This window comes from Ranitomeya variabilis, chromosome 2, assembly GCF_051348905.1.
Source record: "Ranitomeya variabilis isolate aRanVar5 chromosome 2, aRanVar5.hap1, whole genome shotgun sequence".
In the NCBI taxonomy this organism is placed as follows: Eukaryota; Metazoa; Chordata; class Amphibia; order Anura; family Dendrobatidae; genus Ranitomeya; species Ranitomeya variabilis.
In genome coordinates, this window is record NC_135233.1 from 459,108,580 (window position 1) to 459,130,998 (window position 22,419).

The following is a 22,419-nucleotide window of genomic DNA, read 5'->3' on the forward strand; positions in this document are numbered from 1 at the left end:
ACCATCAAACTTAACTGAACTGGAATTGTTTTGTAAAGAGGAATGATCAAAAATACCTTTATCCAGGATCCAGGAACTCATTAAAAGCTACAGGAAGCGACTAGAGGCTGTTATTTTTGCAAAACGAGGATCTACTAAATATTAATGTCACTTTTCTGGTGAGGTGCCCATACTTAAGCACCTGTCAAATTTTGTTTGAATGCAGATTGCACATTTTCTGTTAGTACAATAAACCTCATTTCAAGGCAGAAACATTACTGTGTCCAACAGTTATTAGATATATGAAACTGAAACAGCTGTTGCAAAAAAAACAATTTTTAGAAAACATTAAGCTTAAGATTAATAGGGGTGCCCAAACTTTTTCATATAACTGTATATATATATATATATATATATATATATATATATATATATATATATATATATATATATATATATATATATATATATATATTTCTTTTACTGTATAGTATAGCATCTTTTTATAGGAAAAAAAGATCAATGATATTTACCAGGGCTTTATGATTAGCGCACAGTATATGCCATACGCAGTGTGACATACTGATTTAGTCTTTGGCCTACGCACACACTATTTATTCCCATCATTCACCAAATTAAAATTTTATCCATCTTGCAATTTACATTTTTCCCAGCTAACACTTCAAACTTTAATAAAAAGAAATCTGGAATACAATACTTTATAAAAGTAAATGATTTCGCAATATGGAAGCGTTCCTCTGCAGCTCTTACCAGTGTGAAGGACTTGTCGCACAGGGCCTGCGCCTCTCGCTGCAGCTCGCTCTTGCTCATGTAGCCTTTATAATTTGGATTCTTTAGGGAATAAAAATCAAATAGAAATGACTATAGTTGTAATGCAAGAAGGAGCTGTGGGGGGAAACAACATGGGGTGGAATTAAAAGGGTTGTCCAGCCTTGGGGCTCAAGTCTGCAGTCACTCTGCGCACGGTCAGGATTCTCCGGTGTCGGGAGCGGGTGGTGACTGCAAGTATGCGATTTGTATACTTGTGGTCACATTCCGACTAGACTTGTCCAGCCTTGCTCAATTCACTTGCATTAAGCGAGGCCGTGCAAGTCTAGTTGGCACGTGACCACATGTATCCAAATTGCATATTTGCAATCATGCACTGGAGAATCCTGACAGCACACAGTGTGAGCGCAGAGTTGCACAGAGGGACTGCAGAATTGAGCCCCAAGCCTGCACAACGCCTTTAAAATTCTCGCCTTTACATATGTCATATATGATAATAGAGATATGGTTAGTTCCTTTGGCCTGCACTCGCTCGTTAAGCACCTGAAGGCTGTCGGCGGGTATAACTTGTGTCTGTACCACTGCTTGTATCTACGTGTAGGCACTAAGAACATTGCTTACCTTGCTCTCCGTGTAGAGGGTGAGCAGTACTGCGTAACCTCCTGATCTCCTCTGTGGCACATACTCCCGCTGCTTTTTTCCATCAGTCTTTTTCTTTTTCTATCACGACACAAGCAATGTCCCATCAGAGCACACGACATTACACATTGCATTGGCTTAAAGGGAATCTGTCAGGAGCGTTAGGACCACTGCATGAATTACATTGCTGGACAGAGTAGTAAGAGACAGATTCACTCATTCATTCCCGGCTGCAAATGGATATGACATTGCTGAGAAAATCAACTATGAGTCTATATGCAAATGAAGTTGCAGGTGCCCTGAGGGCGGGACCATTCCTGACAAGCGCACCAATCCTCAGCATTATCCCCTGCCTAGCACCACCCCCATGGGCTTGAGTGATGGTGATGTCTGTAGAGAATCAATGCCCGCCCTCTGTGCACTTCCAGCCTCATTTACTTAAAGATTATACAAGTAATCCCTGGGTGACAGGTTCACCTTAGAGGGAAACGATCACCAGAAAATAACTACGGTAATTATTGAAATCAGGTTCATTACTTTTTTTATTTTTATTTTGACAAGGTGTTTTTTTTCCCTATCGCAATCTTTATTGAATTATATAATATTCTTGAAATTATTAATTTAGAAAAAATAACTTTTGCATTTTTCACTTTAGCCACTAAGGCTTATTTTTTTTTAGACTCTGTACACGGCTGAAAAGGAGATGTCACAGCTCACGTCCTCCCACTCCCTTCATAATGACCTTTGCACCCCCTCATTAGATGCTTCACGTCCTGGTCTGCTCATTGCTGCTAATCTACATATATTGTTTGCTGAAACAACAAAAAGTTAAAGTCTAAAGTAGTCCCAGCGGCAAGTATAAAAATGGCAAGATTTATATTTTTTATATTTTTAAAACAGATTGTGATATGAAAAACAAAAGAAAGGTTACTCAAAAATGTAAAAAAACAAACAAAAAAAAAACCTGATTTAAACAATTTTTTCTGATGATGGCTTCTCTGTAAGTGATCTGGAGGATCCTGTCCTGCACTAAAGACAGCCACTGATATGAGCAGATACTGTGTAGTGCCCAGTTTTTCCTGTGGGGGCGCTGCAGGGAAAAAGAATACTTACTGTCAGGTTTTCCCCACAGGTCCCAGAAGGGAGAACACTTTGTGATCAGACTTTACAGTTCAGATAACCACATTGAAAAACAGGCCACAGTCTGAGCCGATCCTATCCAGAAATTGCCTAGTGCTTGCCAGCATTATGGACGGGTGCCAGAGCTGCCTTTACACTGCAAAAATGGAGCAATGTAACCTGGCTTTAGTGGATCTGTGTGCACTGCGTGAGCCCTAATCCTTCAAAACTGTAGGAATTGAAAAAAGTGTAAAACCATTTTTAAGGTTTTTTCCCTTTAAAGAGCAGGGAGGTGGTAAAAAAAAGTTCTTATAAACTCAAAGGAGGTACCAAAAACCCATGGAACATCTTCTGGAAGGTTGGGCCCTTACAGTGCGGGGTTACGCCGCTGGGGAAGCCCTTCTCCGGCCACCATATCCACAGATCAGCACTTACTGTGGGGGAAGGACCCTCCTGGGGATCTGTAGGCAGGTCGGCATATGGGGTAGGAAGGGGAGCGGAGGCTTTCTTCTGAGTTCTGTTTTTTTCACGGCGGTTTGAGAGAGAATGAATTGAAGCATTGGGTCCTGCGAACAGAAGAGACCAAGTTAGTGTAAAGTATAGACAAAACTGCAAAAAAAAAAAAAAAAAAAAAAAAAGAGAACAGGCATAATAGATAATATGCACCACTAGATGGCAGCAGTGTTAAAGACTTCCAATTGTACAGCCTATCAAAGAGGCCATTTTATAATGATTTCTGCCTCCAAACAGATCTGACGTCTAAGACCAAGCATGGACATGTCTAGCGCTGCGCCCACACGGGGCCTAAAGCACGCAGAGCTTTCACAATACAGCTATAGCAGAAGAACAAGACGTCCTAGCTAGCAGCTCAACCTCCGAGAGTCAGTGATCTGACATGGAAGAAGCAACTGATCTGGCAAAAAAATATTATTATTATTAGGCCTTATTCACATGTGAATGTATCACGGATGAATGAGGCCTAAATAAAATGCGCGAAGGAACGATCGGAGAGCGCTCGCACCATGTTCAGCATAATGCTTCTCAAGCCGCTGATCCAACATCTTGCAAATTCCGTCTCCAAAGTTTTGCAGGATTTTCGCTTCCTTCCCGTTCTGGAGGGGCAGAGGATACTTCTTCAGGGAGCTGATGGCCTAGGAAGACAGGAGGACGTCATAAGGTGGAGGTCACAGTCACGACTTCAAGCAAAATTGGCAAAATATGTCGACAAAACCTCCCCCTCCCAAAAAAAGGACACAAGAGAACAAAGTGACGTCTATAAAGATGTAACAAGCAGTTTTCCATGTCCGGAGTCGTTTCTACATTTCAGACGTTGCATAAAAACTGCAGGTTCAGATGTGACACAAATGTGAACAAGCCTTTATTTTTTCTGCGCTTTTTCTCCAAAAAATTACGTTCACATTATGTTTTCGGAGCTGATTTTTCCGCAGTCGTTAGATGTGGATTTTGCTGCAGATTTCACCCTTTTTGTAGCAAAAGGTGAAATCTGTGCTGAACAAGAGCTGCTTCTTTAACAAAAACGAACAAAAAAAAAAAAAAACTAAATAACCCAACTGTGCACTGACCAAACTCATTGTTATTCTCGCGACTGCGTGACTATTTCAGTTTTGTGTGTGGTTAGTTGCAGATTTCTTTGGGCACAATAGCATATGTTTAATATTTTGGGGGAGACTTTTACGAAATAAAAACTTTTTTTTCCCCAACACAGAAAAAAGAAAACCTTACTGTTTTTCAAAACTGCACATTTTCCCCCCTTTGTAGTAAACACGGCCATGGAGCCATACAACGTGAATAGGCCCTTAGGCTAAGTTCACACGCAGCTTTTTTTTGCAATTTTCTACCGCTTCAGGTTTTGAAAAAGCGATTGGTGGGGGAAAAGAAACAAAAAGGGGATCCTGAAGGAAACTGCTCCAAACTAGATGCCGTACAGTTAAAAAGTTTGCAAAAAAAAAGACGAAAATTGTTTCAGGAAAAACTCTTCCAAATAAAGAGGTTTCCGCACAAAAAAAACAAAAAACCTTCTTGTCATTTCTGACTCCATGTGAACACAGCCTTACACTACTCTATATGGTTTCTTTTAAATAATAATACTTAATAAAAAATAAATAACATCAAGATTGTGACAGAAAGACAGTATTGTACATCGGCGTTTACCCTTTGTCTGGTTTTTCCCCATAGCAGCGCCCGCCGGCCATTGCAGTCACATAACACTAGTAATAGGGGTTCCTGCCCCCTTTTTCTGTAATGCTGTCCTGGGGGGCTCAAGGATAATTTTCCCGCAGTATTTTAATCCATCTGTCATGAGAAACCCCAATTCACTGATTTTCCTATTGCTATAACCTGTGCCCAATTGGCTGAGCAGCCTCCTAATCCGGCAGGAGGCGCTGGGTGTATTCACACCAGACAGACGCCGGCTGAATGGAGCTTGCAGAAATCCTCCAGAAGGTCTGCAATAAATCTGCTGCACGGTGAAACAGGAGAGTAATACCCGAGTGCACAGTGTAGAAAAATCTGCAAACCAAGCGCAAGAAACCTGCTTTACTGGGTATTATGCTAATCTGATATTGATCCGGAGTAGTATTCATGGACATAAATAGATTATTCACTAACGAGCACTTTTATACTTGCTCTTTCCAAGAAAAAAACTCGACAGTACACTGACCAGTATATTGGATGAGATTCATCCATTCAAGTTTATGGGTGAGCAAAGAAAAATGTAAAAATTGGATCCGGTTTTTATGGATATGTTGCCATTATTAACCTAGGATACTGTATTTGGTCAATTAACAAGTAAAGTGCTGATGCCTAAATATGGGCACACGGATGATAATCGGGTGACTTTTCATCCACGAGCCTTAGACATACAATGGTTGTCATGCCATCCAGTTGTAAAGGGTTAATCACCCTGGACACACATTGTCTTACCTTTTGGTACACGAATTGTGTTTTCAGCCCTTTCTCCGCAGCTGAGTCTCTCCACTCGGTCAGCCATTTCAGAAACAAAGGGTTTGGGCACGGAGGCAAGGGCCGCTTACGTCCAAACGTCACCGGACCAGGCATCTTCTTCTTCTGTCGCTAGTATCAGCTGGATATCTGATCTACCATAATTTCTGACAAGAGTTTGATATATGTTATATTATTCAGTAAAGGTACTAAAAGGCTACGTATCCATATGTTATATTATTCAGTAATGGTACCTAAAGGCCTTGTATCCATGTTATATTATTCAGTAAAGGTACCAAAAGGCTACATATCCATATGTTATATTATTCAGTAGAGGTACCTAAAGGCTATGTATCCATGTTATATTATTCAGTAAAGGTACCAAAAGGCTACATATCCATATGTTATATTATTCAGTACAGGTACCTAAAGGCTATGTATCCATGTTATATTATTGAGTAAAGATACCAAAAGGCTACATATCAATATGTTATATTATTCAGTAGAGGTACCTAAAGGCTATGTATCCATGTTATATTATTCAGTAAAGATACCAAAAGGCTATGTGTCCATAAAATCACTACAGATACACTGCAGAGGTGGAACAAAAAAAACGTAAACTGGTTAGAGCCACATAAACAGCGAGTCTTTGTTACTTTACTTGCTTTGTATACAGGGCCTAGTCCATGGGAGACAAAGTTCCTCTCTATAAACCAGACAACCCCTTTTCCCCTGCAAAATCGGGATGGGGAGTGAATAAATTCAGCAAAAAAAAAGTCCTCATACACTGTCCATATTGTATACGTATTTGTAGAACGTGCTGACCATGTTAATCTTGTAATCCTGCAAGTAGATGGAGCGATCTGCTGATCACTGCCGAAAGATCGGTCTTCTAGGAGAGGTAACAGCGGCTTCCTCCTCTCTCCCTGTTGAAAAGTCAGGGAAGTTGTGAGAAGTTCAGCTGACAGCTCTCCCATGTGGAAGGCCAGCATAAGGATATGTTCACATTCAGACTTTTTGGAGCAGAAACGCCTAGTGTTTGAGGATTTCCACTCCAAGGCTCAGCACAAAGACTCAGTGTTAGCATACCTTCAGGGCATGTCCACACAGTGCATTTTTGAAGGGTTTTTTTACACAATAAAAATGCAGAATGTTGGCTACGTACAGTACTACAAGTAGCTACGAGTATTGAGGTATGTGCACACAACGTCTTTTACACGCTGGCACAATCCCTGAGTTTTTCCAGGCTGACCCGCTTCAGTAAAATACTGGCGGTCTTTTTCCTGAAGCAGGTAGAAAGACACTCGCCATTAGGCTATGTTCACACTTTTTTGTGTTTTTGCTGTATTTTTTTTCTGCAGGCAAAACCCTGCTCTCTTGGCAGTAAAGGCGCTTCCTCTTACAAATAGGGTGTTTTTTGTGCATGTTTTGCTGCGTTTTTATTGTCTCTTGTGTATGTTAATAAAGTTTAATGTCCCCCCCCCCCAAAAAAAAACACATGATGCAACATCCTTAGGTTTTTGCACCAAAATGCAGCAAAACTTGATACCTGCATTTTTGCACATACTCCTTGCTTTCTATGGGTGAAAAAAAAAAGTTGCAAAAACACTGAAAGGAGTGGAATGCTGCAGTTTGCAAAGTTTTTCAAATCAGTCAGAAAAATAAAATGAATGTGTGCATGAGATTTCTGAAATCGCGTAGCCTTTGCTGGTACAGAAAAACGCCGCTTAAAATTTGCATGAAAAAAATGCAGCATGTGAACATAACCTTTCTATGAAGGTGCTCTTTAGTATGGCAGGGCGGCTGTCCCTCCGTCAGGCCTGCGCAGCAGAGGATCCTCGCATGGGGGAGCAATCCATGGATGATGTTGGCTCTGTCTACATCTCCATACTCACATTCCTGACATGGACATGTTGCTGCGTTAAAATAACACATTCTTCAGCATTTTTTCCACCAGCATAAAAATAACTTTTGCCTTTCTGTGCTGTAAAAAGCATCTTGGCAGCTCATCAGAAGAAGTGAATCTGTACGTTTATAGGGGGAAAAAATGCCACATCCCTTGTAGTTTGTGTGGGTTCAGGCACTGCATTGGGCGTTGGACCCAATCAATCTGATATTTTTTGTCTTACCCATATAAAGTAGTGGACAACCCCTTTAACTAATGCAGCTCCCTAGAACATTGGTGCTGATACAGAATACATTGAACTTGCAATTTGTCCAGTAGGGGGCAATCTTGAGATCATAAATGAATCTAAGGCATTTAAAAGGGGTTGTTCAGCAGAGGGGATGTCGGCAACCCCTTTAAAGGTGGGTTTACACAAATACCACGTGCCTAGATCCGCACGTCACTTCTGCATGAAGCCCGAATATCTTTTCACCAGGCCTAAGGGAAGAGACTGAGCCTCATTCAGACTCAAAATTGCACTTTCCATCATGTGAAAAGATATATGAACCATTCAATGTGTTCGATTTAAAGGGGTTTTCCCACAAACAAAAGTTGATTTTGATCAATAGATCTTGGAATAATAAAAACTTCCATAATTGGATGTGTTTAAATAAAATGTTCCTGTGCTGAGATAATCTTATAAATGTGTCCCTGCTGTGTACTGTGTAATGGCCGTGTCTGACCATACAGGAACATGGTCTGCTCATACCACATCTACTGAGCAGGGGAGGATGCTGACATTGCAGTGTGGGATCGCAGATGATTCTTTCTTTGACGTAAAGCTATTTAAAACCAGGCAGGGAAATGTTTTATCTCACAAAAAGAGCTCAGCACAGGATCACAGCTGATTATCTGCAAACTCTAACCCCCCCAAGAGCTGTGGTATGATCAGACCATGTTCCTGTACGGTCAGACACGGCCATTGCACAGTACACCGCAGGGACACATTTATAAGATTATCTCAGCACAGGAACATTTTATTTAAACACATCCAATTGGGGAACTTATTATTATTACAAGATCTATTGATTAAAATGAACTTCTGGTCCTGGGAAAAACGCCTTTAAATGGACGCTTACCGTGGATTTTTGGTTGGATGGCTGTGTCGTAGAAGGGATGTTGTTATGTGCAGCTCAGGCAGCTCGGGGCTGAATTCAATGTGCTGCAGGAGCGAGGAGGTGAGCAGTGATGTGGCATACTGCGCGCACCGGCGTCTTTACGCTTCTACTGAGATCAGGTGCACACCATACAGCCACCTGTCCCAGTCCAAGGGCCGCACTTCACTGACATCTGCTGTAAGGTCTCCATAAACACCTCCTCTTTTGATGAGTACAAGAACAGGTTTTTTACTGTAAGAGCAGTTAAACCTGCACAATTCTCTGCTAAAAAAGTAATGACAAAATAACACAAGAAAGAACCAGATAACCATATTATGGCCCGTGATGTGATGTGTGCTGCAAGCAAAAAAAAGAAAAATGGAATCACTTAATAAACCCCAGCAGCATTTATGTAGAGAGAACAGAATATCGGCAACCACTAAGGTTAAAAAGGGAGAACAAAAAAAGACAAATTACTGTAATTCCAGGAGGGACTATACATGGTCAGTCTTTATTTTCAGGTAATCCAATCATTCACGCGGGTCTGTAAATGACATCATGGAAGGACAGAACGCACCAGACATGGAAATTCTAAGAAGTCAAGCGAGGAAGCGGAGTCCAAAGGACAAGACAACAGATAAGGAAACCGGAAATGGGGCTGTTACTGCAGGATTGCAAAACCCCTGATCAACATTTCCTAATCACGGTGCATTTTATTTTGGAAAGATTTTGTCACCTGCCTCTGAATAACTTTGGCGCTTTTTGAACTATGCGGCAGGCGGGATTTGTTCTTTATGCCTACTATGAGCAGACGGCATAATTCTACTCTACTAATATGAGATGGGTAGGTGCCCGGCAGCCCCACTGATCAGCAGATATCTGCCCCAGCAACGTGCGCCGCAGGTTAGCTCCCTCCCAATGCGCGGCAGAGCCTCGATCTCATGGTTCCTGATGCCCCATCCTGTGGATAGGGGATAGCTTATCATACTGGGAATAACCATTCATTATGTTGCCGGAGCTTACAACCTGCACTCCTTTTCAGCCTGGAAACTCAAGTGTTATGTGAGATACTTGTTCCCTGCAGCCATGACCTTCCCTGCCCACAAGGCAAACAGCCCTCAGATACAAAATTAGTAATCAGGCAGGCTTATTTGTTCTGCAATAAAGATGCAAATACAATTCAGTGCTGTGTGTGTTCAGTCCTGCCATATAAAATCGCTCCACAAAAGTGTGTTCACTGCAACTGAGAAAAATGTGCAGATTCTGACCTGCATTTTCTGCCAAGAAATTCATTATCTGCACAGAAGATTCCACAGTCAAATCTGCAACGTGTGCACATAGCCTTAAGGCTGTGTGCACACGTTGCAGATTTGGGTGCAGAATTTTCTGCACAAAATCTGCATCTCCTGGCAGAATCCGCAGCTGCGTTTTTGATGCGTTTTTTGTGCGGCTTTGATGCGTTTTTTGTGCGGATTTTCTGCATTTTTACCACTGCGGATTTCTATTAATGGAGGGGTGCAGAAACGCTGCAGAAACGCACAAAAGAAGTGACATGCACTTCTTTGAAATCTGCAGCGTTTCTGTGCAGATTTTTCTGCACCATGTGCACAGCTTTTTTTTTTCACATTGATTTACATTGTACTGTACATCACAGTGCGGATCTGCAGCGTTTCTGCAAAAGAAAAAAACGCTGCAGTTCTGCACTAAATCTGCACTAAATCTGCATCGTGTGCACATAGCCTAAACGTCAGTAATTTCAATAAATATCAGTGCACCTGACAATTAATGCTCCGACTAACATCGCTGCAAACTGTCACGTGTAATCCGCTATAGAGCAGCAGATGCTGAGATGGATTACAGGAAGTGGGGGCGGGCCCTTGTCTCTCTACAGGAAGTGGGGACGGGTCTTGTGTCTCTACAGGAAGTGGGGGCGGGCCCTTGTCTCTCTACAGGAAGTGGGGACGGGTCTTGTGTCTCTACAGGAAGTGGGGGCGGGCCCTTGTCTCTCTACAGGAAGTGGGGACGGGTCTTGTGTCTCTACAGGAAGTGGGGGCGGGCCCTTGTCTCTCTACAGGAAGTGGGGACGGGTCTTGTGTCTCTACAGGAAGTGGGGGCGGGCCCTTGTCTCTCTACAGGAAGTGGGGACGGGTCTTGTGTCTCTACAGGAAGTGGGGGCGGGCCCTTGTCTCTCTACAGGAAGTGGGGACGGGTCTTGTGTCTCTACAGGAAGTGGGGGCGGGCCCTTGTCTCTCTACAGGAAGTGGGGACGGGTCTTGTGTCTCTAGAGGAAGTGGGGGCGGGCCCTTGTCTCTCTACAGGGAGTGGGGGCGGGCCCTTGTGTCTCTACAGGAAGTGGGGGTGGGCTCTTGTCTCTACAGGAAATGGGGGCGGGCCCTTGTCTCTCTACAGGGAGTGGGGGTGGGCCCTTGTGTCTCTACAGGAAGTGGGGGCGGGCTCTTGTCTCTACAGGAAGTGGGGGCGGGCCCTTGTCTCTCTACAGGGAGTGGGGGTGGGCCCTTGTATCTCTACAGGAAGTGGGGGCGGGTGTTGTGTCTCTACAGGAAATGGGGGCGGGCACATGTCTATCTACAGGAAATGGGGGCAGGCCCTTGTCTCTCTACAGGAAGTGGGGGCGAGCCCTTGTGTCTCTACAGGAAGTGGGGGCGGGCTCTTGTCTCTACAGGAAGTGGGGGCGGGCCCTTGTATCTCTACAGGAAGTGGGGGCAGGTCTTGTGTCTCTACAGGAAGAGGGGGCGGGTCTTGTGTCTCTACAGGAAGTGGGGGCGGGTCTTGTCTCTCTACAGGAAGTGGGGGCGGGTCTTGTGTCTCTGCAGGAAGTGGGGGTGGGTCTTGTCTCTCTACAGGGAGTGGGGCAGGTCTTGTGTCTCTACAGGAAGTGGGGGCGGGTCTTGTCTCTCTACAGGGAGTGGGGCGGGTCTTGTGTCTCTACTGGAAGTGGGGGCGGGTCTTGTCTCTCTACAGAGAGTGGGGGTGGGCCCTTGTATCTCTACAGGAAGTGGGGGCGGGTGTTGTGTCTCTACAGGAAGTGGGGGCGGGTCTTGTCTCTACAGGAAATGGGGGTGGGCACATGTCTATCTACAGGAAATGGGGGCGGGCCCTTGTCTCTCTACAGGAAGTGGGGGCGGGCCCTTGTCTCTCTACAGGAAGTGGGGGCGGGCCCTTGTCTCTCTACAGGAAGTGGGGGCGGGCCCTTGTCTCTCTACAGGAAGTGGGGGCGGGCCCTTGTCTCTCTACAGGAAGTGGGGGCGGGCCCTTGTCTCTACAGGAAGTGGGGGCGGGCCCTTGTCTCTCTACAGGAAGTGGGGGCGGGCCCTTGTCTCTACAGGAAGTGGGGGCGGGCCCTTGTCTCTACAGGAAGTGGGGGCGGGCCCTTGTCTCTCTACAGGAAGTGGGGACGGGTCTTGTGTCTCTACAGGAAGTGGGGGCGGGCCCTTGTCTCTACAGGAAGTGGGGGCGGGCCCTTGTCTCTCTACAGGAAGTGGGGGCGGGCCCTTGTCTCTACAGGAAGTGGGGGCGGGCCCTTGTCTCTCTACAGGGAGTGGGGGTGGGCCCTTGTATCTCTACAGGAAGTGGGGGCGGGTGTTGTGTCTCTACAGGAAATGGGGGCGGGCACATGTCTATCTACAGGAAATGGGGGCAGGCCCTTGTCTCTCTACAGGAAGTGGGGGCGAGCCCTTGTGTCTCTACAGGAAGTGGGGGCGGGCTCTTGTCTCTACAGGAAGTGGGGGCGGGCCCTTGTCTCTCTACAGGAAGTGGAAACAGGTCTTGTGTCTCTACAGGAAGTGGGGGCGGGCCCTTGTCTCTCTACAGGAAGTGGGGACGGGTCTGTGTCTCTACAGGAAGTGGGGGCGGACCCTTGTCTCTCTACAGGAAGTAGGGGTGGGTCTTGTGTCTCTACAGCAAGTGGGGGCGGGCCCTTGTATCTCTACAGGAAGTGGGGGCGGGTCTTGTGTCTCTACAGGAAGAGGGGGCGGGTCTTGTGTCTCTACAGGAAGTGGGGGCGGGTCTTGTCTCTCTACAGGAAGTGGGGGCGGGTCTTGTGTCTCTGCAGGAAGTGGGGGTGGGTCTTGTCTCTCTACAGGGAGTGGGGCAGGTCTTGTGTCTCTACAGGAAGTGGGGGCGGGTCTTGTCTCTCTACAGGAAGTGGGGGCGGGCCCTTGTCTCTCTACAGGAAGTGGGGGCGGGCCCTTGTCTCTCTACAGGAAGTGGGGGCGGGCCCTTGTCTCTCTACAGGAAGTGGGGGCGGGCCCTTGTCTCTACAGGAAGTGGGGGCGGGCCCTTGTCTCTCTACAGGAAGTGGGGGCGGGCCCTTGTCTCTACAGGAAGTGGGGGCGGGCCCTTGTCTCTCTACAGGAAGTGGGGACGGGTCTTGTGTCTCTACAGGAAGTGGGGGCGGGCCCTTGTCTCTACAGGAAGTGGGGGCGGGCCCTTGTCTCTCTACAGGAAGTGGGGGCGGGCCCTTGTCTCTACAGGAAGTGGGGGCGGGCCCTTGTCTCTCTACAGGAAGTGGGGGCGGGCCCTTGTCTCTCTACAGGAAGTGGGGGCGGGCCCTTGTCTCTACAGGAAGCGGGGGCGGGCCCTTGTCTCTCTACAGGAAGTGGGGGCGGGCCCTTGTCTCTCTACAGGAAGTGGGGGCGGGCCCTTGTCTCTACAGGAAGTGGGGGCGGGCCCTTGTCTCTCTACAGGAAGTGGGGGCGGGCCCTTGTCTCTCTACAGGAAGTGGGGGCGGGCCCTTGTCTCTACAGGAAGCGGGGGCGGGCCCTTGTCTCTCTACAGGAAGTGGGGGCGGGCCCTTGTCTCTCTACAGGAAGTGGGGGCGGGCCCTTGTCTCTCTACAGGAAGTGGGGGCGGGCCCTTGTCTCTCTACAGGAAGTGGGGGCGGGCCCTTGTCTCTACAGGAAGCGGGGGCGGGCCCTTGTCTCTCTACAGGAAGTGGGGGCGGGCCCTTGTCTCTACAGGAAGCGGGGGCGGGCCCTTGTCTCTCTACAGGAAGTGGGGGCGGGCCCTTGTCTCTCTACAGGAAGTGGGGGCGGGCCCTTGTCTCTACAGGAAGTGGGGGCGGGCCCTTGTCTCTCTACAGGAAGTGGGGGCGGGCCCTTGTCTCTCTACAGGAAGTGGGGGCGGGCCCTTGTCTCTACAGGAAGTGGGGGCGGGCCCTTGTCTCTCTACAGGAAGTGGGGACGGGTCTTGTGTCTCTACAGGAAGTGGGGGCGGGCCCTTGTCTCTCTACAGGAAGTGGGGACGGGTCTTGTGTCTCTACAGGAAGTGGGGGCGGGCCCTTGTCTCTCTACAGGAAGTGGGGACGGGTCTTGTGTCTCTACAGGAAGTGGGGGCGGGCCCTTGTCTCTCTACAGGAAGTGGGGACGGGTCTTGTGTCTCTAGAGGAAGTGGGGGCGGGCCCTTGTCTCTCTACAGGAAGTGGGGGCAGGCCCTTGTCTCTCTACAGGGAGTGGGGGCGGGCCCTTGTGTCTCTACAGGAAGTGGGGGTGGGCTCTTGTCTCTACAGGAAATGGGGGCGGGCCCTTGTCTCTCTACAGGGAGTGGGGGTGGGCCCTTGTGTCTCTACAGGAAGTGGGGGCGGGCTCTTGTCTCTACAGGAAGTGGGGGCGGGCCCTTGTCTCTCTACAGGGAGTGGGGGTGGGCCCTTGTATCTCTACAGGAAGTGGGGGCGGGTGTTGTGTCTCTACAGGAAATGGGGGCGGGCACATGTCTATCTACAGGAAGTGGGGGCAGGTCTTGTGTCTCTACAGGAAGAGGGGGCGGGTCTTGTGTCTCTACAGGAAGTGGGGGCGGGTCTTGTCTCTCTACAGGAAGTGGGGGCGGGTCTTGTGTCTCTGCAGGAAGTGGGGGTGGGTCTTGTCTCTCTACAGGGAGTGGGGCAGGTCTTGTGTCTCTACAGGAAGTGGGGGCGGGTCTTGTCTCTCTACAGGGAGTGGGGCGGGTCTTGTGTCTCTACAGAGTGGGGGTGGGCCCTTGTATCTCTACAGGAAGTGGGGGCGGGTGTTGTGTCTCTACAGGAAGTGGGGGCGGGTCTTGTCTCTACAGGAAATGGGGGTGGGCACATGTCTATCTACAGGAAATGGGGGCGGGCCCTTGTCTCTCTACAGGAAGTGGGGGCGGGCCCTTGTCTCTCTACAGGAAGTGGGGGCGGGCCCTTGTCTCTCTACAGGAAGTGGGGGCGGGCCCTTGTCTCTCTACAGGAAGTGGGGGCGGGCCCTTGTCTCTCTACAGGAAGTGGGGGCGGGCCCTTGTCTCTACAGGAAGTGGGGGCGGGCCCTTGTCTCTCTACAGGAAGTGGGGGCGGGCCCTTGTCTCTACAGGAAGTGGGGGCGGGCCCTTGTCTCTCTACAGGAAGTGGGGACGGGTCTTGTGTCTCTACAGGAAGTGGGGGCGGGCCCTTGTCTCTACAGGAAGTGGGGGCGGGCCCTTGTCTCTCTACAGGAAGTGGGGGCGGGCCCTTGTCTCTACAGGAAGTGGGGGCGGGCCCTTGTCTCTCTACAGGGAGTGGGGGTGGGCCCTTGTATCTCTACAGGAAGTGGGGGCGGGTGTTGTGTCTCTACAGGAAATGGGGGCGGGCACATGTCTATCTACAGGAAATGGGGGCAGGCCCTTGTCTCTCTACAGGAAGTGGGGGCGAGCCCTTGTGTCTCTACAGGAAGTGGGGGCGGGCTCTTGTCTCTACAGGAAGTGGGGGCGGGCCCTTGTCTCTCTACAGGAAGTGGAAACAGGTCTTGTGTCTCTACAGGAAGTGGGGGCGGGCCCTTGTCTCTCTACAGGAAGTGGGGACGGGTCTGTGTCTCTACAGGAAGTGGGGGCGGACCCTTGTCTCTCTACAGGAAGTAGGGGTGGGTCTTGTGTCATGATCTCTGCAGGCAGAGATCATAGCAAGCCTATAGAGGGACAAGCTCTCGGAAGATGGAACTATACTGACCATGAACTAAGCCTGCCGCGCAACTAGAAATAGCCAGGTAGCATTTCCTATTTATCGCTAGATGCCCAGCTCTGGCCTAAGACCTAAATAGCTAGCAGAGGGAAATATAAGACCTGGCTCACCTCTAGAGAAATATTCCAAAGAAGACAGTAGCCCCCCACATATAATGACGGTGAGTTCAGATGAAACAACAAACGCAGCAGGAAAATAGTCTTAGCAAATTTGAGGTCCGCTTACTAGATAGCAGAAGACAGATAGTATACTTTCATGGTCAGCAGAAAAACACTAACAAAACACCATCCAGAGATTACCTTAAACTCTGGCATTAACTCATAACGCCAGAGTAGCAATCCCTGATCAACGAGAGCTTTCCAGACACAGTAACAAAACTTCAGCTGTGAACTGGAACAAATAGGCAAAACAAAACATGGACAAAAGTCCAACTTATCTAGTAGTTGTCTAGAAGCAGGAACAAGCACTGAGAGGCATCAGATAACATTGTTGACCGGCAAGAAACCACCAGAGAAATGAGCTTAAATAGCGACACCCACTACTGATGGAACCAGGTGAAACAGGAAAGAGGATGACAAGTCCAATTCCACAAGCGGCCACCGGGGGAGCCCAGAATCCAAATTCACAACAGTACCCCCCCCTCAAGGAGGGGGCACCGAACCCTCACCAGATCCACCAGGGCGACCAGGATGAGCCCTATGGAAGGCACGAACAAGATCAGAAGCATGAACATCAGATGCATTGACCCAAGAATTATCCTCCTGGCCGTAACCCTTCCAGTTGACCAGATACTGGAGTTTCCGTCTGGAAACACGAGAGTCCAAAATTTTCTCCACAACGTACTCCAACTCACCCTCAACCAACACCGGAGCAGGAGGCTCAACTGAAGGTACAACAGGTACCTCATACCTGCGCAATAACGACCGATGAAAAACGTTATGAATGGAAAAGGACGCAGGGAGGTCCAAACGGAAAGAAACAGGATTAAGAATCTCCAATATTCTATAAGGGCCGATGAACCGAGGTTTAAACTTAGGAGAAGAGACCCTCATAGGGACAAAACGAGAAGACAACCACACTAAATCTCCAACACAAAGCCGAGAACCAACACGACGATGACGGTTGGCAAAACGCTGAGTCTTCTCCTGGGACAACTTCAAATTGTCCATAACCTGCCCCCAGATGTGATGCAATCTCTCCACCACCGCATCCACTCCAGGACAATCCGAGGATTCCACCTGACCGGAGGAAAATCGAGGGTGAAACCCCGAATTACAGAAAAACGGGGACACCAAGGTGGAAGAACTGGCCCGATTATTGAGGGCGAACTCTGCCAATGGCAAAAAAGCAACCCAATCATCCTGGTCAGCAGAGACAAAACACCTCAGATATGTCTCAAGGGTCTGATTAGTCCGCTCGGTCTGGCCATTAGTCTGAGGGTGAAAAGCAGATGAAAAAGACAAATCTATGCCCATCCTAGCACAGAATGCCCGCCAAAATCTAGACACAAATTGGGTACCTCTGTCAGAAACAATATTCTCAGGAATACCGTGCAATCGGACAACATTCTGAAAAAACAGAGGAACCAACTCAGAAGAAGAAGGCAACCTGGGCAGAGGAACCAAATGGACCATTTTAGAGAAACGGTCACAGACCACCCAGATGACAGACATCTTCTGGGAAACAGGCAGATCTGAAATAAAATCCATCGAGATGTGTGTCCAAGGCCTCTTAGGAATAGGCAAGGGCAACAGCAGTCCGCTAGCCCGAGAACTACAAGACTTGGCCCGAGCACAAACGTCACATGACTGCACAAAGACTCGCACATCTCGTGACAGGGAAGGCCACCAGAAGGATCTTGCCACCAAATCCCTGGTACCAAAAATTCCGGGATGACCTGCCAATGCAGAAGAATGTACCTCAGAGATGACTCTGCTGGTCCAATCATCCGGAACAAACAGTCTATCAGGCGGACAACGATCCGGTCTATCCGCCTGAAACTCTTGCAAGGACCGCCGCAGATCAGGAGAAACGGCCGACAAAATTACTCCCTCCCTAAGGATACCTGTGGGTTCAGAATTACCAGGAGAGTCCGGGTCAAAACTCCTAGAAAGGGCATCTGCCTTAACATTCTTAGAACCCGGTAGGTATGACACCACAAAATTAAAGCGAGAAAAAAATAAAGACCAGCGCGCCTGTCTAGGATTCAGGCGTCTGGCAGTCTCAAGATAAATCAAATTTTTGTGGTCAGTCAATACCACCACCTGATGCCTAGCCCCCTCGAGCCAATGGCGCCACTCCTCAAACGCCCACTTCATGGCCAAAAGCTCCCGATTCCCAACATCATAATTCCGCTCTGCGGGCGAAAATTTGCGAGAAAAGAAGGCACAAGGCCTAATGACGGAGCAGTCGGAACCTTTCTGCGACAACACTGCCCCAGCTCCGATCTCCGAAGCGTCAACCTCAACCTGAAAAGGCAGATTCACATCCGGCTGACGCAACACAGGGGCAGAGGCAAAACGGCGCTTAAGCTCCTGAAAGGCCTCTACAGCATGAGGGGACCAATTAGCAACATCAGCGCCTTGTCTGGTCAAATCAGTCAGTGGTTTAACGACATCCGAAAAACCAGCAATAAATCGGCGGTAAAAGTTGGCAAAGCCCAAAAATCTCTGAAGACCCTTAAGAGAGGAGGGCTGAGTCCAGTCACAAATAGCTTGCACCTTGACGGGATCCATCTCAATGGAAGAGGGAGAAAAAATATACCCCAAAAAGGAAATTTTCTGGACCCCAAAAACGCACTTAGACCCCTTCACACATAAAGAATTAGACCGCAGAACCTGAAAAACTCTCCTGACCTGCTGGACATGAGAGTCCCAGTCATCAGAAAAAATCAGAATATCATCCAGATATATTATCATAAATTTATCCAGAAAATCGCGGAAAATATCATGCATAAAAGACTGGAAAACTGAAGGGGCATTAGAAAGACCAAAAGGCATGACCAAATACTCAAAGTGGCCCTCGGGCGTATTAAATGCGGTCTTCCACTCATCCCCCTGCCTGATCCGCACCAAATTATACGCCCCACGAAGATCAATTTTAGAGAACCACTTAGCACCCTCTATACGAGCAAACAAATCAGTAAGCAATGGCAATGGGTATTGATACTTAACAGTGATCTTATTCAGAAGCCGATAATCAATACATGGTCTCAAAGAGCCGTCTTTTTTTGAGACAAAGAAAAACCCAGCTCCCAAGGGAGAAGAAGATGGACGAATATGTCCCTTTTCCAAAGACTCCTTTATATATTCCCGCATAGCAGCATGTTCCGGCACAGACAAATTAAACAAACGACCCTTTGGATATTTACAACCCGGTATCAAATCTATGGCACAATCGCACTCACGGTGCGGAGGTAACGACCCAAGCTTGGGTTCGTCAAAGACGTCTTGATAATCAGAGAGGAACTCAGGGACTTCAGAGGGAATGGACGACGAAATAGAAACCAAAGGTACGTCCCCATGAATACCCTTACATCCCCAGCTCAACACAGACATTGCTCTCCAGTCCAAGACTGGGTTGTGAGACTGCAACCATGGCAATCCCAGTACCAAATCGTCATGTAAATTATACAGCACCAGGAAACGAATAATCTCCTGGTGATCCGGATTGATACACATGGTTACTTGTGTCCAGTATTGTGGTTTATTATTAGCCAATGGGGTGGAGTCAATCCCCTTCAGAGGAATAAGAGTCTCCAAAGGCTCTAAATCAAAACCACAACGATTGGCAAAGGACCAATCCATAAGACTCAGAGCGGCGCCAGAGTCAACATAGGCGTCCGTGGCAATGGATGACAAAGAGCAAATCAGGGTTACAGACAAAATAAACTTAGACTGAATGGTGCCAATGGAAACAGACTTATCAAGCTTCTTTGTACGCCTAGAGCATGCTGATATAACATGAGTAGAATCCCCACAATAGAAACACAATCCATTCTTCCGTCTAAAATTCTGTCGCTCGCTCCTGGACAGAATTCTATCACACTGCATACTTTCTGGCGTCTTTTCCATAGACACCGCCAGATGGTGCACCGGTTTGCGCTCCCGCAAACGCCTATCAATCTGAATAGCCATTGTCATGGACTCATTCAGACCTGCAGGCAAAGGGAACCCCACCATAACATCCTTAACGGCATCAGAGAGACCCTCTCTGAAAGTTGCCGCCAAGGCGCACTCATTCCACTGAGTAAGCACAGACCATTTACGGAATTTTTGGCAGAAAACTTCAGCTTCGTCTTGCCCCTGAGATAGTGCCATCAAAGTTTTTTCTGCCTGAAGTTCCAAATGAGGTTCCTCATAAAGCAAGCCCAAGGCCAGAAAAAACGCATCCACATCGCGTAACGCAGGATCCCCTGCTGGCAATGAGAAGGCCCAATCTTGAGGGTCACCCCTGAGCAAGGAAATCACAATCCTAACCTGCTGAGCAGGGTCTCCAGCTGAACGAGACTTCAGGGACAAATAAAGCTTACAATTATTTCGGAAATTCTGGAAGCTAGCTCTATTCCCTGTGAAGAACTCCGGCAAAGGAATTCTCGGTTCAGATACCGGAGCATGTACCACAAAATCTTGTAAATTTTGTACTTTCGTGATGAGATTATTCAAACCCGCAGTTACACTCTGGAGATCCATTATTGTCAGGTGCACACAGAGCATACAGAGATTAGGAGGAGAGAGAGAAAAAAGACTGCAGCAAGGCAGACTGGAGGAAAAAAAAAAAAAAAAAAAAAAAAAAAAAAAAATTCCAGCAGACTTCTTATAACTCTCCTTTCTCAACCTGGGTCTTTAACACTTTATTGGCCGGTCAAACTGTCATGATCTCTGCAGGCAGAGATCATAGCAAGCCTATAGAGGGACAAGCTCTCGGAAGATGGAACTATACTGACCATGAACTAAGCCTGCCGCGCAACTAGAAATAGCCAGGTAGCATTTCCTATTTATCGCTAGATGCCCAGCTCTGGCCTAAGACCTAAATAGCTAGCAGAGGGAAATATAAGACCTGGCTCACCTCTAGAGAAATATTCCAAAGAAGACAGTAGCCCCCCACATATAATGACGGTGAGTTCAGATGAAACAACAAACGCAGCAGGAAAATAGTCTTAGCAAATTTGAGGTCCGCTTACTAGATAGCAGAAGACAGATAGTATACTTTCATGGTCAGCAGAAAAACACTAACAAAACACCATCCAGAGATTACCTTAAACTCTGGCATTAACTCATAACGCCAGAGTAGCAATCCCTGATCAACGAGAGCTTTCCAGACACAGTAACAAAACTTCAGCTGTGAACTGGAACAAATAGGCAAAACAAAACATGGACAAAAGTCCAACTTATCTAGTAGTTGTCTAGAAGCAGGAACAAGCACTGAGAGGCATCAGATAACATTGTTGACCGGCAAGAAACCACCAGAGAAATGAGCTTAAATAGCGACACCCACTACTGATGGAACCAGGTGAAACAGGAAAGAGGATGACAAGTCCAATTCCACAAGCGGCCACCGGGGGAGCCCAGAATCCAAATTCACAACAGTCTTGTGTCTCTACAGCAAGTGGGGGCGGGCCCTTGTATCTCTACAGGAAGTGGGGGCGGGTCTTGTGTCTCTACAGGAAGAGGGGGCGGGTCTTGTGTCTCTACAGGAAGTGGGGGCGGGTCTTGTCTCTCTACAGGAAGTGGGGGCGGGTCTTGTGTCTCTGCAGGAAGTGGGGGTGGGTCTTGTCTCTCTACAGGGAGTGGGGCAGGTCTTGTGTCTCTACAGGAAGTGGGGGCGGGTCTTGTCTCTCTACAGGGAGTGGGGCGGGTCTTGTGTCTCTACTGGAAGTGGGGGCGGGTCTTGTCTCTCTACAGAGAGTGGGGGTGGGCCCTTGTATCTCTACAGGAAGTGGGGGCGGGTGTTGTGTCTCTACAGGAAGTGGGGGCGGGTCTTGTCTCTACAGGAAATGGGGGTGGGCACATGTCTATCTACAGGAAATGGGGGCGGGCCCTTGTCTCTCTACAGGAAGTGGGGGCGGGCCCTTGTCTCTCTACAGGAAGTGGGGGCGGGCCCTTGTCTCTCTACAGGAAGTGGGGGTGGGCCCTTGTCTCTACAGGAAGTGGGGGCGGGCCCTTGTCTCTCTACAGGAAGTGGGGGCGGGCCCTTGTCTCTCTACAGGAAGTAGGGATGGGTCTTGTGTCTCTACAGGAAGTGGGGGTGGGCCCTTGTCTCTCTACAGGAAGTAGGGACAGGTCTTGTGTCTCTACAGGAAGTGGGGGTGGGCCCTTGTCTCTCTACAGGAAGTAGGGATGGGTCTTGTGTCTCTACATCTCTACAGGAAGTGGCGGCGGGTCTTGTGTCTCTACAGCAAGTGGGGGCGGGCCCTTGTATCTCTAAAGGAAGTGGGGGCAGGTCTTGTCTCTACAGGGAGTGGGGCAGGTCTTGTGTCTCTACAGGAAGTGGGGGCGGGTCTTGTGTCTCTACAGGAAGTGGGTCGGGTCTTGTTTCTCTACAGGAAGTGGGGGCGGGTCTTGTGTCTCCGTAGGAAGTGGGGGCGGGTCTTGTCTCTCTACAGGGAGTGGGGCAGGTCTTGTGTCTCTACTGGAAGTGGGGGCGGGTCTTGTCTCGCTACAGGGAGTGGGGGAGGGCCCTTGTATCTCTACAGGAAGTGGGGGCGGGTGTTGTGTCTCTACAGGAAGTGGGGGCGGGTCTTGTCTCTCTACAGGAAATGGGGGTGGGCACATGTCTCTCTACAGGTAGTGGGGCGGGCCCTTGTCTTTCTACAGGAAGTGGGGGTGGGTCCTTGTCTCTTTACAGGATGTCAGGGCAGGCCCTTGTCGCTCTACAAGAAGTGGGGGCAGGCCCTTGTCTCCAGGAAGTGGGGTGGGCCCTTGTGT

General features: G+C 48.3%; 1 protein-coding gene across 8 annotated transcripts in view; it reads right to left on the minus strand.

Annotated features, from left to right (window-relative positions):
- MUS81 (MUS81 structure-specific endonuclease subunit) overlaps nt 1-22,419 on the minus strand; it is a 104,091-nt gene that overhangs the window by 22,615 nt on the left and 59,057 nt on the right. For 6 of the 8 annotated variants that reach the window (XM_077287417.1, XM_077287420.1, XM_077287419.1 and 3 more), the window contains 5 exons: nt 5,470-5,654; nt 3,548-3,677; nt 2,962-3,092; nt 1,390-1,488; nt 751-831 (listed from right to left, as the gene is read on the minus strand). In XM_077287417.1, the coding sequence (XP_077143532.1) occupies nt 751-831; nt 1,390-1,488; nt 2,962-3,092; nt 3,548-3,677; nt 5,470-5,604 (576 nt within the window). In that variant the 5' untranslated portion in view covers nt 5,605-5,654. Of the gene's footprint in view, nt 1-750; nt 832-1,389; nt 1,489-2,961; nt 3,093-3,547; nt 3,678-4,698; nt 4,969-5,469; nt 5,655-7,382; nt 7,545-22,419 lie in introns of those variants that run through there. The other 2 variants (XM_077287422.1, XM_077287424.1) reach the window with 2 other exon arrangements.